Raw genomic sequence first — 23,289 nt, 5'->3', positions numbered from 1 at the left:
GCAACATTACTCAGCGGCAGGAAGACAACACGATAACACGGTTTTCTGTAAGGTCCTCCACCTTACTTCTCCATTCTTTTTTTTTTTTTTTCTTTGTTATCTATATATATCACTATTGTACAATTTATAGCTGTTGGTTCTCCGAACAATAAATAAATAAATTACAGTTAGGCTCTGCTCTAGATCTGGAATGACATCCGCTGTGCTGTACCTCACTTAGTGATATATAATTCACATTGCCCGAACCTCTCTTTTGGACGTAGTTTAAGGGACATAGCCGGGTCCAAAACCTACCTATACCTTATTACTAATTAGTGACATAATTTACACTTCACGATAATGTTATCTATCTGACCTGCCCATTATCAAACTTCAAACGTGAATATTAACGATTAACTTTAATACGCATAATTACTATTATAATTATCTCGCGATAGCCAGCGGTCGGCATGAAGACGATCAAACGTGTGCGGACAAGATAGCCTTGTGCGAAGCGGCAATTAGCAGCCAGCACTGAGCGCATCGTAAACTAAGGTATTTCAAATCATTTGAAGAATTCATAGGTACGATTATATTTTTTTCTTTGTAGTCACTGAATATGGATGATGCGGTTTCAGGAAACTCGAAACTTACCTATTTATAATGTTAAAAATGCTTGAAGAATCACGTTAATAAGGATATGTAAGTAACTTTTTTTATACCACGTCGATGGCAAACAAGCACACGCGCGTTGCCGACCCTAACATCTCCTCCCCCCCCTCGTTGAGCTCTAGCAACCCTGCTCACCGGCAGAAAAGTGGCATATGCTATGAACTTACAGTTAATAGTAATAATTGTCAAATGAACCTTTATACCCATTTACGTGCAATCTTACAATAATCGCTGAAAGTTCAGGCATCCATATTCATTAGGTACCTACATCTAGCGATAATTTGTGTCAAGGCCTACATAAAATCCTGATTTTACGCGATTAATCTACAATTGTTAATTAACCTATTTCAAATTCAAATTGGAAGCAGAAGTAAGAGAGTGCTATAAAATTTTATTTCGTGGAAACTATGTTTCATCAAACGCTAGTCCCTAAGTCTAATTATGGGATTACATTGTTACTGTGTTTGGTTTGGACAATGTCTCTATTGTATGAACTATCTAGCGAAAAGTGTTCTACATGTTTCTTGTATAAAATTGTATGGTTATTATGTATGTATAAGACATTTTTATGCTATAGGTCATACTTTACAAATTATTTGCGAAAAAAGAAAGAAAAGGAACTTTGAAATTATTTTAACTAACTCCCTCTTTGATATGTTTTGAAATATTGATCCTTTCATAAAGTTTACTGAATCTTTTTTGTAGAAAAAAATGTGTAGATTATTTACGTTTGGCAACGTTTTTTGCTATTGGCCACAGTTTTCGAGTTATTTACGTAAATATAGAAAAATAGACCATAAAATTGATTTTAATTAATTTTCCCACTTTAATATCTTTTTTAAATGTTGATTCTAACGACAAAGTGTACTGAATCTTTTTTGTAGGCAATTTTATATAGATTATTTGCGTGAAAGAACATTTTTTGCTATGGGCCACCGTTTACGAGCTATTTAAGAAAAACTAAAAAAAAAGACCTTTAAAAGGAAGAAGTGGAAGGTCTAATATTAGAATAAAATGTAGTTAGGGTACCTTTTGTATGCTGGGCGGAGTACCGGAGGCTGGCGACGTCGCCGACGAGCCGTTGGACATGGAGGAGTTGGAGTCGTTCCCGCTCGCACTCTGAAACACAAAATACTGTTCACAAGACGCTCTTCAATTTAGCTGGTTATAATTGCCGTTGGGACTTTACTTCTCTATCCTATATAATACAGCATAAGGTATCTACACCATTCAGTGATCAAGAGAAACGCAAAGAATTTTAATATCTATGACACTAGAGAAACAAATCCTTCCCTTCTTTGTAGGGTCAGAGGGCCTCCAAGTTGTCAATCGTTGATAGAAAACGCCAACCGAAACTTAAATAATGTATGGAAATAGTTACATGACTTTTCGAAGCATCTGCCGGCCTAGCTAAGGTGACAATCGCTATCGCTTCGACAACGAATCGCTTTGTGTCTCTCTATCACTCTTCCATATTAGTACGACAGTGACAGTTGCGTTTCGATCGCTACGGAGCGTAAGCGATGTGTACGTTGGCTAAGCGGCCTCACATCCCGATATTTTTTTTCTATTCGGTTGGCGGTTGTCGATATACGATTCTCTTCTTGGCTCGAGTCACTGATTTAAACATAAACAACCTCTCCTCCCCCCGCCCCTCTTTTAAGCATATTATTTTGTTTTTGGGAATGAATTTTGTATTGTAACCTACATGTATGGAAATAATTATATTCTAAGAGAACTATTCCCGATTAAACCGAGGCTTCTAGAAACTACGAATTTCTTTACCAGAATTGATGGGACAGGACGACAGTGGTTTCGGATTTCGGCCTTTCTGTTCGCGTCTCGCTGTGTCCGGCTAATGGAACGGCTTCCGGTGTAGCAGCGTGACCAAACACGACAAGGATAATTTTCCTGGGTTCTCGAAATCGATAGGCATAGAAAAATAGTACTTAAATATTTGTAAAGTTCAGCTATCACTTTACTAAGTGGAACTATTGAACAACGTCATACTCTACGAGTAAACTTTTGACATTGGTGAAATGATCATTTAAATATGATGGAAGCCATTTTTTAAATGAAGAAGAAAACATTAATATAGAATCTTGTAATGTCTGCTATGTGCACGGTAGACCCACTGAGCATTATTACTGAGAAACTTAACTTTTTTTTTCAAATCTTGCGAACCATTTTTCAACCACTTCCTGATATCCGATTGAGTTGAAAATTTGTATACATAAGTAAGTATGTAAGTCAGGTGACAATGCAATATTATGGTACCATCGAGCTGATCTGGTGATGGAGACTCCTAGGTGGGCCTACAAGTTCCTATGAACTCTGTGATGAAACAACGCAACCTAATTGTTTGGGGTTTTTAGAATTGTGGTTGCGTTGCGCTTTTTTTAAGACATGCCACATTAAAATTGCGTTCCAATGACGCGACGCAACGCAACGCACCAGTGTGGCCTGGCCCTAAGTAGCCCGTGGTAAGAAAAGTACAGTCAGCGACAAAAGCTTGTGCTAAAAAATATTTTTTTATAAGTAACTTGAAACTCGATAAAATTTACTGTCATTCTATAAAAGGCTCACATTTATGCAGCAGTGTTCACTGTGGCTTTCTCTCATCACTTTACATACCTACTAGCCATAGTAAATACCTACGAAGTTGGTCACTTTACGTGACAGGTTTTTATTTAGGCAAATATAATTATATTACATTTTAGAATATGATTGCCAAAGCTATTGAACTCAAATTCGTTTAATAAAGGGTAGGTAGGTAAACCAACTTATAATTATGTACTTAAATATTTTTTTCTCGTATATGTATTTGTTAGTAAGAAAATAAAATTCTTTCAAATACGGCTAGACCATGGCTAGACGATTACTTCCCTACGTGAACTAGTTAAGCAAAAATTTTTTAACAGAGTGGTTTTGTCAGTTTAATTTAATTAATCTCAATATTTCAACCGCAACGATGATTTCAAGATTGGTATTTAATTATGTCCTGCGTTTAAATGAACCCTTCTTTTATTCTCACAATAAACATCATCAGATAACATGTCCAAATGCACCCAAAATGACATTTTAAATAATATGTCCCCTTTGTCCTTTCACGCTCTGAATGCGCCATCCCGTCCCATACATAATTATACTCATTCACAACACTTCCATGTATGAGATAATCTGTACAAATAATGTGTATTTATACGATAACTAAATATAGATAAACTGATACGGAGGCGCCATTGAGTCTGCTTAACGTATGTTGTTGCACTCGGCTGCAGAAATGACGTATGTTGATGCAACTGCAATACAGATACGACTTTGTGAACTTAAACTTCAGAATGCAACAAAAAGGTGCATGAACTCATAGCGTGTTGGCATCTCTTGGCGTTATCCAATGTTTATAAAGGGGTGGTGATAGCTGTCACGTGACCGTCCCCATTTTAGAAATATGATCTATTTTCCTAGGAAACTGCCGTCATTTAGGACCTTTTCTCCAAGACGCTTGGGCTACGTTATGTGATTGTTACTTGGCAGAGGTTCAAGATACTTGTAACACTTATTTTGCATTTAAACAGTCCATCTGCATGCGTTAGATAGCCTAGGCACTAAGGGATCTCTTTGCATTTTGATAGCTCAACACAATGTAAGGGCTAATAATAGAGAACGGGTGCTGTGCTGAGTCACAGTTCTGTTGGTTTCGTTGCCAGATTACATATTATCTGTATGAAAGTCGCAAAATATCAAACCATATTAAATTACAAATAGCTATGCCATATGGCACGTACCTATTTATTTCGTTTTATATGGGCAGGTTGTGCTATATGTACGAGTAGGTGTAATAAGTACTTACATGTATAGCGTTTCCGGCAAAACGGTCTAATTGGATAATTATAACAGTAATATCTAATTAATTAGCTTAAAAACGGGACTTGTATTGGATTAATTTGCTTTATTTTCCTACTTTAGGTGTTAAATCGTAGGAGTCTGCGAATCGAGTACAAATGCGAATGGTAAACATATTAATATTACCTTGAATCCTGAAGTCTTCTCGCTGTAGTTGTACTGGTCCAGAGGATTCGTCATGGTGATGACATCGTTCACGATCTCCGGCGTCCGCAACGTTGTATTCGCAGACTCAGCAGTTAGGAGACCTATGACCGACGCGCTCAGGTTCACGTTGACGCTCAGGTTGTACGCGCCACCTGGGTCGTCTGCCCCAGCGCCACCTACCGGCGACGCCACGTCCTCACACTTTATCGTCGGCACAGCACTCATGCTCGACTGATTCATTATATCCTTGTAAGGAGCCAGTTTCGCTGATTTTTTGGTAACGTTTGTAAAACTAGATTAACACTTTAATATCACTGACACTAACGCTAGTTTAAGGCTAAATATCACTGTGTGGTAAACTGGTTGAATGGCACTTTAGTCTTCTTTGCACGCCGCGGATCAATCTGAAATGAAAGAAATGCGTTAATCACACATCCGACTAGTTGACAAACGGAAAATATCGAGAAAGGTAAATTAATTAGCAGCTTTTCCTAGCCGAATCTTTCTTTCATCTGGGCATAGGTATTTATTAGGTACAAATATTTGATGCAAAATAAAGTAAAGTAACTTAGGCAACTGTATGAATAGGTACCTTCAAAATACAGTAATTCCGTAATTGATTGTAATGAAATGTCCACATGGCCACTGTTTTGGCCATAAAAAACAAATGATTCGGTAAAACAGAGGACAGTGTTCGTTTCGTAAGTTCTTTCGCAAGAGTACGCGTCGGGTTTTAATTAGGGCTATCTGGGCATCGCGGCCTCGGGGCCAGGATGCGACTCCAATAAAACGCTTTTTTACAGGCCACAATTGAATGTGCGCCATAAAATTGAAATTAAGCGCGTTTTTACGACGCGCTCTGCTCTTCCGTGTTGCTCATTGTCACGAGGCTGTAATCCGGATGCGAGGACACGCATAGATTAAGGAGTCTAGCTATTATGTGGAAATTAGGTCTAAAGTCGTGACCGAAAAATCCTTAGCGAAACGGGAGCTAACGTTTCCATATATAGGTGCGTTGAAAGCTGTCTGGCGCCTTGACCTGCTGCATATCTGTATATCTCATATCACAGACACGTAAACACAATAAAGAACTGTAACCTAGTTGTGGCGAGTTTGCTTATTCTGTGCGCGATGGAGGATAATGTGTCGCAGAAATATATGCTTTAGGTAATTTAATGGATTTGGAATCTTTAGGATTTGTTTTATGTGGACGTACCTAAACCACAAATATACGGGAGTGCGAAGTGCAAATCATTATTTTAATTAACGTAGACACCGTCGAATTTTCCTGGTATCATTTATTCCAAATACGTAGGTATCTACATATATCTATTGATATTTTCCTCGTAAGTTATTGTCAATACATATAACGATTTATATAGTCGTTAATAGCTATTATCTAAATCTCTGTGATAATTAGATTAATTAGTATAACCACGTATGAAATTGTTTATAGTTTAAGCTCATTGTAAGTGAACTTTTGTTCTTTATGAGTAATAAAAAATCTTTAAACCCATATGCAAATAAAGTTCCTGCTCGATCAAATGTACCTATTAACCGAAATTGAATTGAACTTTGTATGAAACCTTGTTTAACTTTCTGTTGCAAAAACTCGTTGCCTCTAGGACGTTCGCAAACATTTTACGCAATATTAAATCTCATACATCATCGAGTAGCGACTAGCTGTTTGGTGAGTAAATGAAACACAACTGAGCAAACATGTAACGTGGGCAAACGTCCATAAAGTTCGGAACAACGGGGAAAGCTCGGACATTAATTTTACAACTAATAAACAACCGTACGCGGCATTTTCTTCTTGTACAATTTTGATGTTCATTCAATATTACGAATGCGAAGTGCTATTCAATTTTTTACGAAACATACCCAAATTAACGTTTTAAAGTTTATCACCGCTCCTAATATGTATTAAATCATTTGTACTAGATAAAAGTCGCAAGTAAAACAATTTAAAAATTCGACCTATTAGCGTTAAAGCGTAGAATAAACATAGAAAAACAAGATAGTTTGGTATTCTACAGTATAGCTAGTCAATCACATTGATATATTATTTAAATATACCTAGGTGTGTGTGTAGAATCGTGCGATGCATTAAATAAACAAACCAGGAAAACAAACCGAAACAATGGACATAAAATCACATCGAAACACATATTTACCTACCTAATTGTTTCTATAAAATTTAAATTATTTGATACGTATTACTATATGTACAATTTTACAGCTTTGAATAAAATAATTTCATAGTTCTTATAGGTCATTAATGTATATGAACAGAAGGCCTACCGCGAACCACGTTCGACGTGTTGCCTCCCTGTCACACTTACGTACGAATTTACAAGTGCGACAGAGAGGCAACAGGATTTTATGTGTTTATATACAATGTATATAAACACATAAAATCAGCTTCACCTTCATCTTCAACGTAAATAATGTGAGTGAAAATAGAAAATGCACTCTCTAGATTGCATACAAACATAGTTGCGACGCCGTAAAGCGGCTTAAAGATCATAAAACCCGCTACATTGTTGGACGAGGTGAAATTGCACTATCAAATAGACAACGCATTATTGTGAGGAAAACGTCAAATCTACTTTGATCAAATCAACTACCAGATGGAGCATGGAAAACTCTTGGTCACCAAATAAAGGCGCTTCCGTACTGGCTGGCACTCATCGAGGGAGTGCGACCACTTAGGTACTTATGTATTTCAGTTGCGTTTACGATAATTTATCTACTTACAAGAAATAGTTCTAAAGATCAATATGCTATAGTATAAAATGTTGTAGGATTAGTAGCAGCTGATCATGCTCACAGAGTAGCATTTACGAATAAAAACGCACCTATGATGATGACCTCAAACTCCGAAAACCTTTCATAATGCGGTGTTTGTTTAGTCTGTGGCTTTCAGCTTTCTACGCGTTTTCACCCCTTAGGTCATGTTTCGTGCGTCGCTAACAAAGACAAAGGAAAGAGGGGAGAGTTTTGTAAGAATGCGTCATTCATAGGCCCCCTCGGTAATGTTTTGCTATTGTTATTGTTCAAAAGTAACTTTATATTTTGATAATGATAATATATATTAAATAGTTTTCACTAGTCAATTTGGGCGCCTGCAATTAGATTTTACATAGATCAGATACTTAGGTGACATTGGTCAATCCGTGTCACGGATCAACATTAAAAAAACTATAGACCTCGGTACACACAGTTACATATGTATGTATGCCTACAATAATATGGTACCACACCAATTTTCTTAAGACGTAATCCTTGTCGTCTAAACGGGAGATTAACCAATTCTATTATAAATTAAAAATTAGCTTTAAATATCTTACACTTACAACAAGATTCTAGAATTAATGACCATTATTATAATTCCAATGGAAAAACCGTCTAACAACGCCAGTTGATGTTAACTTATAGCATAATTAACACGCCACAAGCAGCTAACTTCCAAATTACTTAAAAATAAAACAATTGAATAACAGTCAATTGTTAGAGTAGCTATCGTATTCCCACGGTATTTAGACTTGTTTAACAAATTGCCCGTTATAATGCCCACCAATTTATTTGAAATCAAGGTCCATTTTTCAACGATTTAGGAAAGGTTTAATTTGTACACTATTATACATACTCGGACTTAAATCATTACGGAGCGTAGGTGTAGAACCTTTTGTTTTTTTCGCAGCAAGACCTACCGTACCTACAGCTTCCTTGTTTTTTTTTTAAGGCAACTCAACACAAAAAAACGTAAGTTTTATAATTTTTGAAATAAGTACGTGAAAAATATTGTTTATTAACACAGCATTTATAATTCTATGAAAAAAAAAAACTATTAACTATGTAACTAAGATTATTCGGTTTTTAATGAAATTTCGTTTGGATTAATGTACACATTAACAAAAATTAAAATATTGCCAGTCAAACAACGTTGTCAGTAAAAAAAGGGGCGAAATTCAAATTTTCTATGAAACGATTACCCTTCGCGCCTCCATTTTTTTTAATTTGCCGCTTTTTTCTACTGACGGAAATGGCTTGACAGACTATATGAAATCAACGATAGTTAAGCACTTACGATGATTCTTTAGGTAACAGAATTTATCGTGTAAGTTGTAGGTAATAACAGATCGTAGATTAATATTAAAAACGCCTCTTCAATCTACTTAATTACTCACAAATCCCCCATTTAGGTTGGTACCAATTTTTTTTATTCATCGGTATAATTATCATGTCCATTCGCGTTTAAACTTTTGGAGCCAATCGCGTGGGCCAGCGATACGATGCAAACATGTTAGTAGGACGTCCGCGACCGATTATGGGAAATGAAAAATTATGCGTCCGGTGTGCGTAGGATTCGAGAATCGTGCACCTAAGGTGTTGGGTCTTGTAAGCTGGTGAACTAAATAACGATTCTACGTAATAACTGTAGCCCTTCCACGACTGCCTTACAGCCCGATTAGAAGAATGAAATACGATAACGATAAGTTCTGGTTTAGATAAGTTCTCATTTAGATATCGTTTGTGTGTCGTATAATTGACAGAAGCAGCTCGATTCGGGAAATCAATGTCACTTAGACGTTAGAAATATCGTAGATAGATCTTACTGGGATCACAGCGGAATCGAAATAGACGTAAATTTTGACATGTCGCTTAGTTATCGATCTTTTAAAGATCTTAAACGTGTCTTAATTATTCTTCGAATCGAGCCGTTAGCAGTGTCAATCTAACAAATTTGCTAACATCTGCGTAACTTACTTTATATATCTCGCTCGCTCTAATATGCGAGTATACTGATGTGCTGTGGGAATTTTCCCGGAACAAGGAATAATTCCTTATGGAAAATTTACGCTGTTCCCGGGAATATTCCCCAAACTCCCCGGGAATGTTACTCATTAAAATTATTAGTCGCAAAAACCCTTCAGCATTAGAAGTTCAGACCAAAACAAGTTAAAGCTACTATCAAAGGTAAAAATAAGTATGTGGGTTAAACATAGAAAAACTTACAAGCACCCATGTGTTACGGAACTTTAACACCGACGTATTTTAAAAGCGCATTAAAGTGCCAAGGACAGAAAGCTCGGAACGAGGTTACGAGCTTCCTTTAGCGAGGTCGAGCGGTAAGTGCTTAGTCGAGTATTTACTTGCTAACTTTGTAGGCAATTAGTAAAAATGCCGGTTTTTGTAACATCCACTTGGAGTGGCTTGACAGGTGGTTATTTTAACGAATTAAGGAAATTGTTTATGTAAGATATTGAAATATTGACAGGTGATTTGAGTAATTTATTTTTCAATACAGGAACATATAATAAAAAGGCGTTTGTTAGTTTTGATTTATGACCTTGCGTAGGTAGGTAACTTTGACACATGGTAGTAATTAGTAATATGTAGTTTAGTAGGTGTATCTAGAATTCTAGACTCTCTAACTCTTGTCATAAAATTAAAATAATTTAAATATAAAGGTAGTGGTCCGTCCCAGTATACCTTATTTAACGTTTCCTTAATTATCTACAAAAAATATATAACGCAATACAATATCATATGATTACGTTTATCATATGATAGTTAAGTCCTAACTAAAGTGGGGTAAAATAGATTTGTAAGATATGAGCAGATTCGTCATAAACTGAAATTGATTTCACAAACGGAAGAAAAAGTGAACAAGGCCTCTAGTGCCCAAGGCTGGACTCAACCAGCATCTGCATTTGTGGCATTTGTCTACGAGTAGACCGCTCGGCCACCCGGTCCACAGCGCTGCCGTGCTAACAGTAAACGCAGTATGCAATTTCTTATATTACCCCTTCCATAAGGTTTAAACGATATTTTTCATGCAAGTACTGCATATGCCATAAGGAGGGGCAGAGCGGCATGGATCAAATTTTCTCAAGGAAAATGCAATCTCTTAAGGGCTTAGGTACAACGCCCTCTGGCCAGCTCTACATAAATTAAAATATTTTCTAGAAATAATTTAATTTGTTTCCTAATAGCAAAGCTAATAACAGTATCGATTTGTCATAGACAATTATAAATAACAATTAAATAGAAACTTGTAAAACATGAGCGTCTATTTTTTCACAATTCGCTTTTCAATGAAACAACAGGATTGAGTTATTCAATTCTAATAACCGTAATTGGTCATCGTTCCATTGACTACAGCTAGAGAATCATTGAAATGAACCATTACTATGTATTTGATTGATAGGTGGACATAAACAATGTTTGTGCTGTAGGATTTATCACTTTGGTATGTTTGCGGTTTACCTCTGGGGTTTAATCCTACTTTTTTCCTACCTATAGCACAGAATAAATAATAGTACAACCGTACAGAAATGACACTTCCTACACAACCGAAGTTTGTCAGCGATTCAGGGACGAATCATGCTGTCCCTTTCTAATGTATGGCACTATCCCTTTCGGCCATTTAGGGTTGTCCCAATTCAAGTCATCATCTTTACTGTGGTCGTGCACGTATAGGGACGTCAAGTTGTGCCATCCCTAATAATTGCTCGAAGCAATTCTGAACCGCACGGAGCCGGGAAAAGCCGAAAGGAGGAGTGTCGCCCCCTGCCTACAGTAATTTTAGGTGCATTCGTTTCAGCTGGAATTTCCATTTCGCATGATGACCCAGTATAATAGGTAATCTCTATTTTATTTTACATAGGTAAATGAATGACCTCAATTCACGTTTGACTTACGAATATACAAAAAACAATTAATTATTTCAGTTTGTAGTGCTTTGATTCATCGGACACGTGTAACTCCGACTTACGACTCGTATTATCCGATATCCAATATAACAGTTTCATTGTTTTGCAAGCAATTTTGGTCGTTTATTGCTAAGATGAATTGTTTTTCTACTTTAATATTTCGGACTATGTATAGGCAAAGGCGAACATATCCCATACATACTAATAGTAAAGGGCACTAAGAGAATTAAAGTTATGTACACTCAGGAACAATGAAAACGGATCACCAGTTAAAAATGATATAATGATATAATGTGACCATTTTGTTGCTCTTTATAATTATAGTAACTCAATTTAGTCATAATCTTTTGTTAAGTAAAAGTGTTAAATTGTAGGTACTTAAGGCTTAGAGGAAGTAGATACAGGGTCAAAAAATACGTTGACAATTTTTTTACAGCGGCATATTGTATATTTGATAATTTTAACAAACGTTCGCGTGTGTGTGTATGCTGAAAGAGAACATTGTGAAGATCATACGTTTTGTTTTAGTGAAATGTTAGTAGTTTTAATTTTTAATAGCATATTGCGTTACGTGTAAGAATTATATTCCAAAATTTTTTTGTCAACGTATTTTTCGGCTATCCTGTAAAATCTAGGTAGTTAACGATATGTTAACGATAACTACCGCTAGAACGGTATGAGCCCGGGCTGGGGCGCCTGACACTTCTTTTTCTATGACAGTTGACGGTGCTCACGTGACGCTTTCTATAGAAAACTGAAGTGTTGGACACCCCGGCCCGACCCCGGACCTCATTTAGGGTTTACCTTCAAGTTAGGGTTTGCTAGTATTGAGCAACTTTTTACAAGCTTAGATTTTTAATGTCAAAGTGCTATGCTATGATGATATTAATTTTATCTAAAATTTTATTTATAAAAATACTTCAACTCAATATATCTGGTAGGGAATAATGCAATTAAACGGAGTCCAATTAATCAGACGGGCTAGGGCGGGGTTCGAACTGGGTCACCGAGTCAACACCGACGCGTACAGATGAGCACAATGAAATTAAAATGTAAATATTGTTGACGGGTCACAGTACCGTGGAAAGCAAAAAGTTAATAAAACTTAGCTTTAAATTTTCCTAAATATCCGTCGCCCGTCGGTGTAAAAGCAGTGTATCACAGTATAGAACGTAATACAGTTTCTAGGTGTAGGTAAAGTGACACATTGCGGGGGTATTTTAGTTTTTATTTAACAACATCAAGTTTATGAAAAGGTAAGTAAGGTCAGATATGGTCTTGAATACCGAAACCCCTTGCATTTCGGATGGGACACTCCCTGACCACTCGTACCCTGGAGGAGGCATGGGCCGCAGAATGGGAAGCCCTCAGAGACCAAGTGAACCCCTCCTCTGCTCTACCCCTGCTAGTACCCCCAGCAGGCTTCAAGAAACCCCACCAGGTGTGGTCTGCTCTTAACCGCCTAAGAACAGGAGTTGGCAACTGCAGCCACCACTGGTATAAATGGGGCTGCAGCTTCTCTCCTGCCTGTAATTGCGGGCACCCAGACCAGACCATCAACCACATCATTCTGCAGTGCCCCCATACCAGATACATAGGCCATGTAGACGATTTTAAGATCCTGTCAGAAGAAGCAGTCGCAAACCGGGGAAGGGCAAAATTCTAACTATAAGTTTTTCTATGTAATCCTGTGACATGAACATATGCCATAAGATAAATAAATTGGTCAATATGGGAAAGACCATCTAAGAGTAAAGGTCTTTCGTAATTTAAAACTATTGCGGTTGTTCACATACTGCCACTTACAGAAGGTCAGTGGAGAAGCAGGAGTGAAGCATTTCCTTTCTAACTATGTGCGAGCGATATACGTATACAACAAAAAAATATTGAAAATTCGGAGACGATCCATAACATACACAAACAAAAGGTTATGCCAAGTTCTAAAGAGAATAACTAATAACTTCATAAATACATATATACTTCTTGACGTTTGTTATAACCAGGCAAATGCGTAAGGTACGTTTATATGTAAATCTATCTTTAATTACTGTTCTTTTATGTACTTTGAAGAATCTATTGAAAATGCACACTCATAAATTTTCAAGGTAATGGATTCCACACTTCTAGAGTTGTAATATCATTGACTTCAAGCCATATCATTATATCTTCCTTTAACTCGTGTAACGAATCGTATTACAATAAGATTAGCATAACAAAAACCGTTTTACAGTCAAAACAAAATACATAAGCTCCAACAAACCGATTAAGGGAAATAAAATGGAGACCAAAACAAGGGCCTATTGTTTAGTTACAATAGTGCTGATTATATTATACTGTACGCTTTAACGCGTTTGAAGGTAAATAACGCTTGACCATTAATAACTGTCAAACAACGCACGATGTTGATGTGAGAATTCCGTTCAATGCATCCGTCAAACTAAATCTTCGATAAACTCACTTATATAGAGATCACCCACACGTTGTTTAAACGCAGAATAATGCAGTAGGTGACAAAACGCATCACGCCTAATACCGGACACACCATACACTTGACCAGGAACTGCACCATAAATACAAACTTGACCAGGAACTGTACTTTAAATTAATATATTATCTCTTTATTCGAGTAAGTTCGAATTGGCCTCTGTCGTATTTTTAAGCAGGGACATGATGCGTAAGTATATGTATTAAGCGTGAAATATATGTACTTGACTTGACGTTAGTTTAGGAGTAGGTAACGATAACATTGGTTCATCAATCGTCCTTATAGAAAATAAGTTTGAAGAAGAAAAGTTTGCAAGTCTGATGAAAGTTGCGTTTTTTTTCTTCTTTGACAATTCTTTTAGCGTAGAGTTTTTCACGTTTCTGATTAATTCTATAACAGTTTGTTCTATTGTTTTTTTCTGAATAATTACAATAAAAATACCAAACGTCCTTATAAATCACAACGAAAGTAGTATGTAAAGGCTATGAATGTCTAAAGGCTACGTTTACTGATTCGATACGCCTAATCGAGTTGGAATGCAAATAATATCGAATCGAATCGAGAAGATCTACCTAATCAAACGACCACCTGGATTTATTTATGGTCGTAAACATTTAATCAACGACAATCGATCGATTTTGGAATTGGAAGCGTAATTAAGAAGCCGTTCCGAATTTGAAATTACCTTAAAAGCAGTTAACAGATTAATTAAAAATTTTAACGATATAACTTAATTGGAACACTTAGAATATTAAACTAATAGAATACAAGAAGAAGTGGAGCTATTTTTTTATGTTACGGTTTTACCTTTAGTTACCTTTTGGTGGTTCTATATCAATTCCATTAAATTGTGACCACGGCCGGCAAAACAAGCCACTTTGTCGCTTGCCACAAGGACGCCTTGACAGGTTATTCGAATAAAGAAACAAGCAGATCTCGTCCTAATGGCAAGCGACAAAGTGGGACGTTTTTTCCGGCCGCGGTCTCAATTATGTATGGATACTGAGCAAAGACAATAAAACTTGCCAATGCCAACGCATGCAATTTCGATTTCTTAAAATTAAATTTCTAATTGAAATGCAGAGATGACCTTTATAGTTTCTAGGCGACTACAGGTAAAAAATACTAACTCTAACTAACTACTTTTAATTTAAAAAGTTGTGACATGAACCTAAAATATTGAGGCAGAACAGAAAACGTAACCAGAAACAGAGCCAAGTCGTAACAGCTATTTGGCCGCACACAACATAAACATGATGCCATTACACTTTTTAGAGGATGCGCATACGTCTACTCAGTGATAGACTTGCAATATCCGGAATACTGAAATACTGCTCTAAACTAGAGCCAGTGCCAATTCAAATCTATATTCTTAACAATGCATGCGCAACTTTCAACAATTCGGGAACTATCAAGTATTTTTTTATTAAACATTCATATGTTCGGGTGGCGGCCGCGATTGTTCGATCTCTGATCCGAGTCCTGGGCATGGGCACGTTTCTTTCGTATATAACATCCATTCCACTACTAATGCATGCAATTATTACATTAATCTGTTTTTATTTCGCCCTTTGGTTTACTATTTAGCTGGTCATACATTTCTCCGCCAAAAAAATCTGACAGGCTAAATCGGACTGGAAAACTGTATATCGATTCGATTCCTATTTTCAATTCCCTCCCTAACTTTGTTCGGCTTTTCTACTCGTATTTGAACTGTTCAGATTTTAAGACAAGTAATTTTACCAAAATTCGCCACTCAAACGTGACCGCAACAAAAAACAAATGCCCAACTGAAGCCAATTCAAAGCAGATGTACAAAAAAAGCATCGCTTCTTTCTCTAACCGACGTTAAATATAACCGAGTATTCGGAACGTGGCAACAGAGGCGTCCTTGACACTGCCGCGGACAAAAACTCGCGTCCGACGGCCGTAATTCGGCTCGTGGGTTCGCCGGTGGGTGTGTTCGCCATACGCCGGCCATAGAGCAACGTGATGTAGACGAGAGACGACTTAAGTTTTTCACTTAACTTGAAAGACTGGTGGTATTCAGATGTGATGTGTGTAACACCTACTACTGAAAAGCTGAAAACAGTTTGTTAAGGATTATGACTTTAAAACTTTAGTTTACGAACAAGTTAAAAGAGCCGCAGGCATACCTATATAGGACAAGCGACGAATTTATTTATATCTACTTACGAATCTATTATTAAGACGGCTAAAATTAAGAATATATTTTTAGGGTTCCGTAGCCAAATGGCATAAAACGGAACCCTTATAGTTTCGCCATGTCCGTCTGTCTGTCCGAGGCTTTGCTCCGTGGTCGTTAGTGCTATAAAGCTGAAATTTGGCATGGATATATAACTCAATAAAGCCGACAAAGTCGTACAATAAAATCTAAAAATTTAATTTTTTTTAGGGTACCTCCCCTACACGTAAAGTGGGGATGAAATTTTTTTTTCGCTTCAACCCTAGAGTGTGGGGTATCGTTGGAAAGGTCTTTCAAAACTAATAGGGGTTTTCAAGAAACATTTTTTGATAAAGTGAATATATTCGGAGATAATCGCTCCGAAAGAAAAAAAAATGTGTCCCCCCCCCCTCTAACTTTTGAACCATAGGTCCAAAAAATATGAAAAAAATCGTGGAAGTAGAGCTTAAGAAAGACATTAAATGAAAACTATAGCGAACATGATCAGTTTAGCTGTTTTTGAGTTATCGCAAAAAGTTTTCCCTTCATAGTAAAAAGAATTACTTTAATTAGGTACTGATTATGCAAATTTGCCTATTTGTTTAACTCGGGTGAAAGGTACCGTTTCATCCCTTGGTTAACAATTTACTATACTTTAAGCTCCTGTTTAGCTTATTGTGACGGAAGAGTAACTACGGAACCCTACACTGAGCGTGGCCCGACATGCTCTTGGCCGGTTATTTGTGATATCTATTAGATTCAAGAAATATTCAACAAACTACATTTCTGTGTGTAAAAAGTTCTCAGTTTTAGGTATTAAGTACATACACCCTATTCTTAAATTCATTTTCTTATCATTGTAGATACTATATGATTTTGGAGCTTATTTACTTGGATACTTACACTTTTTAATGGGGCATCTGCACGTACGTACCTACACCTTGTCCTAAATACCTTTTTATTCATTAAATACTTTACGTTATATTTCAATATTCAGAAGGAATATTACAATATTACTAGAGCTCTTTAGAAAATAAATTTTCCTAATTTCAAATAGTTTCAGCAGGTATCATAATTTTCGTATGTAAGGCAAGATTTAAAGTGGATTACTCTATTAGGTTTGTTTTCATTGAAAACATATTGATATTTGCGCTATTGGGGATCGCTTTTTCCATTCAAGTTATTTTAGTTAATACAATTTGTCACATCTACATGTTAATGATCTATAATTCGGCGCCTCCTCGTATATTATAGGTATTCTCATATACGGAACAAAGGAAGTTTGGCAACGTATTGTTCCTTCGATTTTCTCGTCTGACTTCGAAAAAAATATATTTGCAATTCAAGTGCCTGTCTTAACACCCACGATATTGTTGTCTTAGAATATTGGCGGTACTTGTTTATTTTATTTCAAGTTAAACAGGTGTTATTACAAAAATAAGGATATAGGTATTAGGTATTATTCGATTTTGTCTAATTTTGTGTTACCAAAAACGTCACTTTTGACACTGACAGATCACATCCATATATAATCCTGATTCGTATCCTGTTATTAAAATTAGAATACGCCTGTTAGTATTTTACTATATGGATAAAAGTACTTAGACCAAATTATCTAAACGCTTAAAGAGTTAGGTAATAACTAAAGGATTTTCATTTCATACTTTCTGGAAGCAACAGTATGTTAAAATGTATTTTCATTAATATTATTTTCGTCGCACAGAAACTAATAGGCCAAGTCTACCCATTTATAATTCGTGCGTCGTGGTGTATCCGGAGATTAGGAAATGTGATTGGTAACAGACGTCCGACGTTTTTATACACGTTTATATTATACGCCCGCTCGAAGAATAATATCGACGCTATCTGGACACGTTCCTTAATGTGTCCGGCCAAACTAAAAGCGATTATATTAACCAGAGGATATATTTATTAATAAACTAGTTCTGGAGTAAATATGAAATATACAAGGAATTTTACAGTATTGATTGTTGAATGAGAATGACACATTACTTTGCTTAGTGTCGGTAAACTTATTTCTTCGGTAACATTGCTACGAGTATCTACTTATGGCATAATTAGGCGATGATGTCTTGTCAAAATAAGAACCCAAAGTTACTATATTGTTCTATTGAGTATCAAGTTTGTTGTGGGGCCTTTAACACAATACATATAAAGACGAACAAAAACTATGGCAAAAGCAAAGGCGACTACAGGAGAATAAAGATAAAATACAATTTATTTTTAATTGAATAAGTTTGTCTCATTATGTTGGTTGATAGGTATCTACATTATAACGTAGATGTGTTTACTACTTCACATTAAAGATACTAGATAAGTTTAAAACAGCCTTCACCGATTTTATGTCTGTAGTTATTAACATTTATGCACTTCTATATGTGTAGTCACGATTAATGTGGCCGATTAGAATGTTAATGTATATGCTTGAACAGTATTTTTATTAAAATCATGTTTTATTTGTTTATTTACATTTTACAGTATATGTTCAAGTAGCCATTGCCGCACACGTGTATAAAATAAATAATTAGATGAGTCGAACATAACTTTTATTGCTTGGAGATAAAATCGTGCAATGTTTTTATAATTTTACATAATAATGTACGATTAACGACTAAGATCTCAATCGTATTTTATTTCTTATCATAATCAAGTTGTGCCATTACAGAGTGAAAAAATACATCCCATGTTTTATTAAATATATCAAAACCTTATTCGAGTCATAATCTTTATTAATAATTTAGTCACTTACCTACCTAATTAAAGGGTTTCAATGACTATGCACCATTGTCTCGCCGCATATATCGACGTGGAATCGGCTATAGCCGATAGGAAAAAGCTTTATGTCTGCACAATAAGAGCGATAAAGACGTCGTCGCGTCGGAAGACGGCTACCGAGCCGATACGAGCCGAATGCCACTTTTTACTTATAAAGCCTTTTCCATCGGCTTTTGACGATTCCGTGTCGATATCTATATATATCGACGCGGATTTAAGGGTTTCCCTAAATAGACATGAGATACCTTCTCTATTAGTTTGAAGTAGTAGGTATCTATGTTTTATGTTTCGTTGGTGGTTGGTACATTATCTATTTTAAATGTGTGTAGTGTACCCAGTTCCACTTAATATAGTTACATTAGAATTATAAAGGAAGTCTATGTAGCTACCTACCTCTCCATCACCAATATATCTTAGGCTCCAAAGGGGGGGAGGGAAGGAGGCTGGAGGACGCCGCAGAGAGAGCTACCTACGCCCATGCTGGAAAATTTTCTTTACATTTACTAAATTTTCGGAACCCCATTTATATGAGCTGTTCTCCACCCACACATCGGAAAATGCAGCATCCCTATGATCACAGTGTTCACACTGCATGCTTTGACCTCGAACCGTTTACGACAGGAAACCAATAAAATGATAATACCTGGAGGCACACAAAGCACAGACTAATTACAGAAGTACTTTACCATACAGAAACTAATAGGCCAAGTCTACCCATTTATAATTCGTGCGTCGTGGTGTATCCGGAGATTAGGAAATGTGATTGGTGACAGACGTCCGACGTTTTTATACACGTTTATATTATACGCCCGCTCGAAGAATAATATCGACGCTATCTGGACACGTTCCTTAATGTGTCCGGCCAAACTAAAAGCGATTATATTAACCAGAGGATATATTTATTAATAAACTAGTTCTGGAGTAAATATGAAATATACAAGGAATTTTACAGTATTGATTGTTGAATGAGAATGACACATTACTTTGCTTAGTGTCGGTAAACTTATTTCTTCGGTAACATTGCTACGAGTATCTACTTATGGCATAATTAGGCGATGATGTCTTGTCAAAATAAGAACCCAAAGTTACTATATTGTTCTATTGAGTATCAAGTTTGTTGTGGGGCCTTTAACACAATACATATAAAGACGAACAAAAACTATGGCAAAAGCAAAGGCGACTACAGGAGAATAAAGATAAAATACAATTTATTTTTAATTGAATAAGTTTGTCTCATTATGTTGGTTGATAGGTATCTACATTATAACGTAGATGTGTTTACTACTTCACATTAAAGATACTAGATAAGTTTAAAACAGCCTTCACCGATTTTATGTCTGTAGTTATTAACATTTATGCACTTCTATATGTGTAGTCACGATTAATGTGGCCGATTAGAATGTTAATGTATATGCTTGAACAGTATTTTTATTAAAATCATGTTTTATTTGTTTATTTACATTTTACAGTATATGTTCAAGTAGCCATTGCCGCACACGTGTATAAAATAAATAATTAGATGAGTCGAACATAACTTTTATTGCTTGGAGATAAAATCGTGCAATGTTTTTATAATTTTACATAATAATGTACGATTAACGACTAAGATCTCAATCGTATTTTATTTCTTATCATAATCAAGTTGTGCCATTACAGAGTGAAAAAATACATCCCATGTTTTATTAAATATATCAAAACCTTATTCGAGTCATAATCTTTATTAATAATTTAGTCACTTACCTACCTAATTAAAGGGTTTCAATGACTATGCACCATTGTCTCGCCGCATATATCGACGTGGAATCGGCTATAGCCGATAGGAAAAAGCTTTATGTCTGCACAATAAGAGCGATAAAGACGTCGTCGCGTCGGAAGACGGCTACCGAGCCGATACGAGCCGAATGCCACTTTTTACTTATAAAGCCTTTTCCATCGGCTTTTGACGATTCCGTGTCGATATCTATATATATCGACGCGGATTTAAGGGTTTCCCTAAATAGACATGAGATACCTTCTCTATTAGTTTGAAGTAGTAGGTATCTATGTTTTATGTTTCGTTGGTGGTTGGTACATTATCTATTTTAAATGTGTGTAGTGTACCCAGTTCCACTTAATATAGTTACATTAGAATTATAAAGGAAGTCTATGTAGCTACCTACCTCTCCATCACCAATATATCTTAGGCTCCAAAGGGGGGGAGGGAAGGACGCTGGAGGACGCCGCAGAGAGAGCTACCTACGCCCATGCTGGAAAATTTTCTTTACATTTACTAAATTTTCGGAACCCCTTTTATATGAGCTGTTCTCCACCCACACATCGGAAAATGCAGCATCCCTATGATCACAGTGTTCACACTGCATGCTTTGACCTCGAACCGTTTACGACAGGAAACCAATAAAATGATAATACCTGGAGGCACACAAAGCACAGACTAATTACAGAAGTACTTTACCATACAGAAACTAATAGGCCAAGTCTACCCATTTATAATTCGTGCGTCGTGGTGTATCCGGAGATTAGGAAATGTCATTGGTAACAGACGTCCGACGTTTTTATACACGTTTATATTATACGCCCGCTCGAAGAATAATATCGACGCTATCTGGACACGTTCCTTAATGTGTCCGGCCAAACTAAAAGCGATTATATTAACCAGAGGATATATTTATTAATAAACTAGTTCTGGAGTAAATATGAAATATACAAGGAATTTTACAGTATTGATTGTTGAATGAGAATGACACATTACTTTGCATGCCCATTTGTGTCCTATATATTATACTACTCTTTGCCCATTTGTCAAGTAAAGCCAGATTGCACACGATAAGGCAAATTGCTGTGCATTGTCAGTGCTGCAACATACGAGTACGCAAATAGTAATCACCCAGGTTTTTTTTCATCACCCAGATACATTGTAAATGGTCTAGAAAAAGAAATTGATGGTGGCAGGCGACCTTTTGGCATAACGTTGGTAAAAATGGCAACAATCGTTTCCTTGAGGATGCATACTGTTTTCTTTCATATTCCATTTTACGCAGTATTTAAATATACGCTTCCTAGAATTATGAGCGCGAAGCATTATATCAAATCGACAATGTGGTCAACATGAGATCATTTTGTGTAAGTACTAGGTCTGGTATGTTTAAGGTTCTCACATGTATCATAATGTTTATGAGTAATTATAGGTATAGGTAGAATTTCATAATAATTCCTCATTTGGTACACGTGATTGTTTTAAGGACTTTTATTTTTAATCTTTTTATATTTACTTGTATCAAGTGTCAGGGCACCTCTATTACCTACATCGATAATTTGATACTCTGTATAGTGAATTATTATTATATAACAGAACGGGAACTAAGTCGGTAAACATTTAACAGAGGGTCATTGATTATACTTATGTTAAGTGTGTTATTTATTTTTATCAAAAAAGTTTTTTTTAAGTACTTGTAAAGAAATTGTTTTACTGCAATCAACTTATAGTGGTTATAGTTAAGTGTGGGACCGTATTGTAAAATGTATAAAAGCACAAAGATGTTTATTGCATGTGAATATTTAGTATAATAAAAATCCTCTTGCAGGCCACAAAAATAACTTCATTCAACATGCCAGTCACCATATACTCGTACCTACATATTTTCGACTTTTAAACTTTTGCAAATGCCAGCGGGTTTTGGAGTTTCGTGGGCGTGGAACCAGTTCCGTCGCGGGCCCAGGCACATTCACAACGCTTACCGAACAACACGGTTCAGCTAAACTAGTGTAATGTGGTGTCTGATTACTAAGAGTAGATACGGGTGTTGAAGTCTCATTAATAATGGTTCGCTTTTAGCTATATATTCGGTAAGAGATGGATATAGTCCGCAACGCTACAGGAGGTCTATAGGAACTTAAAAAAATATCATTTTATAATGTTATTGATCTTCTCCGCATTTTTATACTGGTACAAGCGAGACGCAAAGATATCTATAACAGATCAAGATGAAGATGAGATTTTTTAAATTCTGAATGTCTCTATGGCAGTATTAATGGGACTTAAAAACGAGTTTCCAGTTCAGAATGACAGAGCTATCTACCTATATGTATAGTAGTATTTTAAATATAAGTAGTATTATGTGGGAGACTGATAGCGAATCATATCCGTTTCCTTTTTAGGGTTCCGTAGCCAAATGGCATAAAACGGAACCCTTATAGTTTCGCCATGTCCGTCTGTCTGTCTGTCTGACAGCATCTGGTCGTTAGTGCTAGAAAGCTGAAATTTGGCATGGATATATAAATCAATAAAGCCGACAAAGTCGTACAATAAAATCTAAAAATTTAATTTTTTTTAGGGTACCTCCCCTACACGTAAAGTGGGGGTGAAAATTTTTTTTCGCTTTAACCCTAGAGTGTGGGGT

The 23,289-nt window shown here is 36.2% G+C and overlaps 1 protein-coding gene across 1 annotated transcript in view; it reads right to left on the bottom strand.

Annotated features, from left to right (window-relative positions):
- LOC133525656 (activating transcription factor 3) overlaps positions 1-23,289 on the bottom strand; it is an 80,159-nt gene that overhangs the window by 11,851 nt on the left and 45,019 nt on the right. Inside the window, exons 2-3 of the mRNA XM_061861992.1 lie at positions 4,684-5,108; positions 1,681-1,770 (exon numbers count right to left, since the gene is read on the bottom strand). Of these exons, the coding sequence (XP_061717976.1) occupies positions 1,681-1,770; positions 4,684-4,944 (351 nt within the window). The 5' untranslated portion in view covers positions 4,945-5,108. The remainder of the gene's footprint in view (positions 1-1,680; positions 1,771-4,683; positions 5,109-23,289) is intronic.

The sequence above is a fragment of the Cydia pomonella genome, chromosome 15 (genome assembly GCF_033807575.1).
Source record: "Cydia pomonella isolate Wapato2018A chromosome 15, ilCydPomo1, whole genome shotgun sequence".
In the NCBI taxonomy this organism is placed as follows: Eukaryota; Metazoa; Arthropoda; class Insecta; order Lepidoptera; family Tortricidae; genus Cydia; species Cydia pomonella.
The sequence above is the reverse complement of the archived record's forward strand: the minus strand, read 5'-3'. Positions and strand labels throughout refer to the sequence as shown.